This window comes from Sinocyclocheilus rhinocerous, unplaced genomic scaffold (assembly GCF_001515625.1).
Source record: "Sinocyclocheilus rhinocerous isolate Xijiao unplaced genomic scaffold, SAMN03320098_v1.1 scaffold421, whole genome shotgun sequence".
NCBI lineage: Eukaryota > Metazoa > Chordata > Actinopteri > Cypriniformes > Cyprinidae > Sinocyclocheilus > Sinocyclocheilus rhinocerous.
Window position 1 is genome coordinate 613,653 of NW_015656177.1, and position 6,165 is coordinate 619,817.

At 41.2% G+C, this 6,165-nt stretch overlaps 1 protein-coding gene across 1 annotated transcript; it reads right to left on the reverse strand.

The window, feature by feature from the left end:
- Positions 1 to 3,164: 3,164 nt before the first annotated feature.
- On the reverse strand, positions 3,165 to 5,954 carry LOC107719821 (uncharacterized). Its single transcript, XM_016527357.1, has 2 exons — positions 5,949 to 5,954; positions 3,165 to 5,858 (listed from the first exon to the last, which is right to left on the reverse strand). The coding sequence occupies exons 1-2, from the start codon at positions 5,952 to 5,954 to the stop codon at positions 3,165 to 3,167; spliced, it is 2,700 nt and encodes an 899-aa protein (XP_016382843.1).
- Between the last annotated feature and the right edge of the window lie 211 nt (positions 5,955 to 6,165).

The window sequence follows — 6,165 nt, forward strand, 5'->3', positions numbered from 1 at the left end:
CCCCCACTCTCTCTCACACTCATCTCTCCCTGTGAGAGGTATTTTTTATTGCCCCTCTAAAGTTTACTTGCTACTTCCATAAATCCCCTCAAAGCAAACAACTGAGGCGGTGTGTGCAACAACAAGCAAAATGCCACTCTTTTGGCATTTTGCCTGTTGCACATACAGACACAGATACAGATGCTGTTCATACTGTAATATACAGTACACACAGTAACCAGGATACAGCACAAAACACCCACACTAGCCACTCTTATTCAAGAAACTTGCACACAAACAAACACTACAAGGAAATGTTTATTCTTACAAGGGAAAAAATGGTACATTTTCTTAAGATATGCACAACACAAACAATAGAGACAACTGCTCCACATGAATAATTATTACTTATTTATAATCACATTATTATAGGTTGTGTGAGGATCTCAAATATGCATACTGAGACTTGTGGCGAAACTTACTGTTACAAGCTAGACCTCATAAACGTAATATCAAAAAGTTTACTATGTCATTATCATCTATTTAAAATTCTCTGAGACATTTTAAAGCATATCATTTTCATTTCGAAATTTGGTTATCTGTGTTCTTTATTTTATTTTATTTTTTCAAGACATAACTAGTGTTTACCCTATCTGGGATGATGTGGTTTTGGGTTTTGTAGACAAACTGCAAACTCAGGCGTTCCTCTATAATGAAGGACAACTTGAACTTGTTCTTTTATAGGTGGGATTTTTTTCTCTCTTGTAGACGCTGCAGGATATGTTTTTATTTGAAAATCTTAAGAGCCATCTAACATTCTTTTCTGAATATCATTCTTTACCAGAAGACTTTTTCATTGCAACCATGGGACCTCTCAGACCAAATGGTAGTTTAAAACCATTTTCTATTATTCCTGTTGTCATAATAATGCAGACCAGAATTTATTAAGACTGAATCTAGCTTTACAAAAAAATCCAAAGGGACTCAGGATGTATTAAAAATATACATTCAATTAATTAATTCATTCCCTGTGAATTAAATCCATGACTGGCATTTTTAGCTACAGGAATGTAATAATTGTTACCTATTAAAATGCTTATGGTTAAATATTCAATGTAAGAGGCTTCCTAAAACAATTTTAGAATGGAACAGGTGGAACGGGTTTCTCTTTCTGGGAAGTTCATCTGCCTGTGTTTTCTCACAATTCCACATCGCACACTATTGTGACCTGACAAATAAACAGATTATCTGCTATAAAAGTGTTTCAAACCACTGTTAAAGGTCATTCATTGCACATGAGGCAAAAAGATGTATCGACTTGTGATGAAAACCTTATTTGAATTCATTCCGGCTTCAATCATACACAGTCAAAGACAAGGCTCCACTTCCTGACCAACAAGGAGACACCACATCCTCTGACAGTGTAAACAAGGGAGAGGAAAACCTTTCTGTTGAATAACAAACCATTTTTAGGGCAGAGGAAGGATATCACAAAGCTTGAAACATATTTCTATCAAGTTTTGTACTGTGTGAAATGAGGTTAAGCCATCCAGTTTTTTTTTTTTTTTTTTTGAACAAGCCAAGAGAATGTGTTTAGCCTAGCTTCAAATCCATTCTATGCACTGGTTTTATGAATGTGTTTATTTGAGCATTAAAAAAAAAAAAATTTTCATTCAGTTCACTGATGAAAGTTCCTTTCCAAAGCCTTTAAAGAAACGCATTAACATGTTTATGTATCATTACTGCCTCCTGCTGGCAAGGTTCTTCAGTGTCAATAGCATATAGTGCAAGACAAAAGAGTGCAGTAGAAAGAAAAAATCACCAGGAATTCAAAACAAATTTCAAAGCACAACACACAAACTCCTAGGTTAGTCAACCTACTGCATTCAGTCTGACTTGTCTATGAAAAAGTAAATACAATTTTTCCAAACTCTTTTGTGACTATGTGAAGTGTTTTGTGAGGTTATATGTATATACACACACACACACACACACACACATCTACATATATCACCTCCACCCCAATAAAATATCCCACAAAATATTACATGTACTAATACTTGGATTACATCCCAAACTGGTCTGTACGTTGCTATCAGTCGGTTGCACAAGTAAAAGTATGCATACTGATGGGTAACTAAGGGTGTTTTCACACCTGTAGATCGATTGCTTTGTTCCGAAACAGGGATTAAAATTATTACAATGTTGCTTTTTATTCTTGGTGCGGTTCGCTTTCACACGGCAAAGTTTCTAAACGGACCAAATTTGTGCTGAGCTTTGAGAGACTCACTCATGCAACGAGTCATTACAGAACTCTGAGGATTCTAGGAAAAAATTCCAGAATTATTCAAGAGATTCCAGTGGTTCTGGTTCACTTTTTAAGATTTCACCGTCATACCAAGAATATTTCACATTCAGTAGTTACATTCCTGTTGCTATTCAAGGGCCAAGTATACTAATGGTGAACAGATGTGCTCAAATAGAGAAGCTTTTTAATGTTATATTTTAAGAACACACAAAGACATTTACACATATATAAATTTATATATTTTAGAAAGCATAAAATGTAATATATATATATATATATATATATATATATATAATTCACAGGTTCATTTTGAGGTATTAGCAAAACAACAAAGCTAATGCTTTTCACGGAACTTACGTAATTACCCATCATAAATTGTGATATAGCCTGGTTCGTTGGTCCGTTGGATCGGATTGCTTTCTCACTACAACCGAACCGCTCCAGAGTTCGTTTTCAATCGAGCCGAGACCACCTCGTTCAGGCGATCTCGGACCGATTGTTTTGGCGCGGATCCGGGCGCGATTGCCGTGTTCACATATGCCCAAACGAACCGAGCTAGGGGGGGAAACGCGCCAGGTTCCGAAACAACAGGCCATGTGTGAAAGCACCCTAAAGACTGTGACTGAGGATTACATTAAGCGGTTATTTTGGCATGTATATTAGAGGGATTTCAATGTTTTTTTAAATAAACAACTAAATACATATAATACTCATCTCTACTACTCTTCTTGCTTATTGCAGGTTGTCAACCGTTGCTATACATCATGCAATATGATGTTGCACTGGCAGCAAATAGTAAATTAAATATATATATTGCTAAATAATCATCTCATTATGTGACATTTTTCTTTTCTTTTAAATTTTGTGTGGCAACTCTTCATTTGTACTGATAAATCTTAATGCAGTGGTGCATGCTGTCTGACACAACTAGGAGATCATTAGGTAAAAGTGCCAGTCCACGAGGGCTGCTAAGTCCATCAGACACAATAACTCGTCCTGCCCCTTCAGAAGGATATAGAAGCACCCGGTGTTTTTCTCCCCAGTCTGCCACCAAAACAGACCCATCCTTATCAATGCAGAGGCCCCAAGGACAGGAGAGTATGGGCCCTAAGCTAGAACAAACACCCAGGATTCGTAGGGTGTCCCATCCAGGTCCTAAAATCTTCACACAAGGCTCCTGCCCCATTTCACTGCCTCGCTCAGACACTGCAATCAGACCAGAGTGCAGACATGCTGCGACCAGGTAAGGCCTGTGGAAACCGGTCACCACAGTGCGTTCCAATCTGGAGCCGGTTTTAGGTTCAAGTTTTAGTGCTGTAAGAGTACCCTTTCGTATATCTGCAACTAGGAATTCATCTCTTTGGGTGACTGTCACTCCCCTCGGCGCTTCCAACTCATCTCGAGGTACTCCTGCAATGTAGGGTCCCCCTCCAAATGTTTGTAGGAGACGCCCATGCCGACTAAGGATCAGGAGAGCCCTTTCAGCTTCACAGCTCAGAGCAATCAGACCCTTGGCATTAACAGCCACATCAAAGTAATTGCGACAACGTCGTGAGGAGCCTCCCAAGTCATTACTTGGAGAAGTCACTTGTTGTAGGATATTGCCATGGGCATCAGTTACCTGGACACGAGCATTCCCACAATCCACAAGGAACAGCTGACCTTGCAGTGTTGCGTGGACACCACTGGGCAGAGTGAAATCAGCACGTCCTGAGCCTTGTTTACCAAACTGCCGGACAAGACGCACCTGCTCTGGTGCTAATGATTCAGCATCCTCCTCTAACTCTAGAAGTGCTGGCTCACTCCTCTCTCCACGCAATCGGTTCTCATTTAGAGAATTCTGCCGTCCTGATGTAAAGTGGTTCAGTCTTTTCTGAGATGAGTTATCGATAACAGACATAGAGAGTGAACGAGACACTCTACTGGAACATGAAGCATGTTGTCGGGTGTTCTTTTGAGAGAAGTTACCATGACTGGGACAGGATTTAGTCCGTGATACCTCATTTCGTTTTTGGAAGGTGGGGCTTGAGAGTGAGGACATATGACTCTTAGTTACACTCCATATGCTTGATTGGTGTGTTCTGGTTTCACTGAGGGGTCTGTTGCAGTAGGAAAGGTCAGCAGCCGATCTGGAGAGGCGAGCAGTAGGACGCAGGGAATTGGTAAAATCTCTGGGGGAGCTGACAATGAAAGTGTACCCAGAATCGACACTGTCTGCAGGGGATGGTGCACGGTTTTGTGGGTGGTCATCTGAGGATGCACTTAATTGAGAACAAGACCTGCCACGAAGGAAGTGGTTGTTGCTGCCTTGACTAGAGATGATCTCTCTGGGGCTCTGTGGTGATGGAGATCCAGTCCTTCTTGCATGATATTTATGGTCAAACTGATGCAAGAACCAGTCACCTTGTTCTTGATGACTTTGTTCTGGAGATGGAGAGAGTTCTCGTTGCCTTCTTGCTCTCTGTGAAGCAAACTGTGTGATTGGTCCATTTTGTATACAGGCAAAATCCTCACCCTCTGACTCGCCATGACTAAGTGATGGTACAGCCAAAAAGAGCTCATCTCCTTTGCATTCAGATGAAGGAGATTCACACTCATCCTCCTGTGATGAATCACGTTCACATGGGACTTGTTTATGGGATCTGTGATGCAGTTGTGGTGACTGACGTTTCACCTCTTCCCCTGATTCTTCATCACTTCGGGCTGACAAACGGAGCTTCCGGACAACCCTCAAGTTCCCACTACTATTGGATGAGTGCCTTGGATTAGGCCCTGGAGATAGGACTTGGTTTTGTCCAGAACTTGTTCCATCAGGTGTGCTCTGGCCCTCTCCACTGACATTAGCCACACCGTGTGCTTCATTGGCATGGAGGGAACACATTTGCCCCTGCTGCCCACAGCCTCCAACAGGAAAATGGACATTGTGGTCTTGTATTTTGATTTCACCAAAAGTTACAGCATTTGGTTGGGCACTTGGTTTAAAAGATGCACGATTGAGTGTAAGCGAGACTTCCCAAGGTTGGACTACTTCTGCAACACCCTTAAGAAGCTGGTCCCGCTTCAGATCCCACTCTCGATCTTTATGACCATCACCACCACATTTCTTTATTAGCTCTCGAAGTTTAATGACTTTATATAATCGCTGGTCAATCAATCTTTGTCCAACCCTTATGGCTGCTCCATTGTCCCTCTGCACCTGTTCTAGTCTGAGCTGTAGGTCCCGGTGATCCTGTTCTACCCTTTCCAGTAGACGACGTTCCTCCCTTTGTGCTCCAAGCAGTGCACGCTCCACACCTCGACCTACTGTCTGTGCTTCAGTCACATGTTGCTCCCTCAGTCGTCTGAGGTCTGTTTCACATCTTGCTAAATCACATAGTGCCTGGGTAGCCCAACATGGTAAGGAAAGCAAAGAGGCTACAGGAGTAGGCTTTGGGCCCTCATGACCTTCTATGTCTGACTGTGCCGTTGGGCTTAGAGGGGGCTGTGGAGATGTGCTAGGGGAAGTTTTGTTGCTCACTGGCGATCCAGCAGACATGTTTGCAGAGAATTTGTAGAGGCTTATTTGTGGAGGCTTGTATCAAGGCCTATTTTGGACCTGTTATGAGAGGTACAGAGAAAGAGGGAATAAAACTGAGGCCATTAGAAAAACGATCTTCATTACCTTCATTGCACTAATTTGTATTTAATATTATGGCATTAAGACAAATAAAAAACATTCATTTAATTCTAATATAATTGAAATGTGTAATATCATAGTATGACATTAAAGCACAAAACAAACAGGTTTTGAAAACTCATCAGAAGATCCTCTCTTAGGTGAAAGTTTTAATTTCGCGACACTCTCATTTTATCAATGTTACTGTCAAACAGGTTTCACA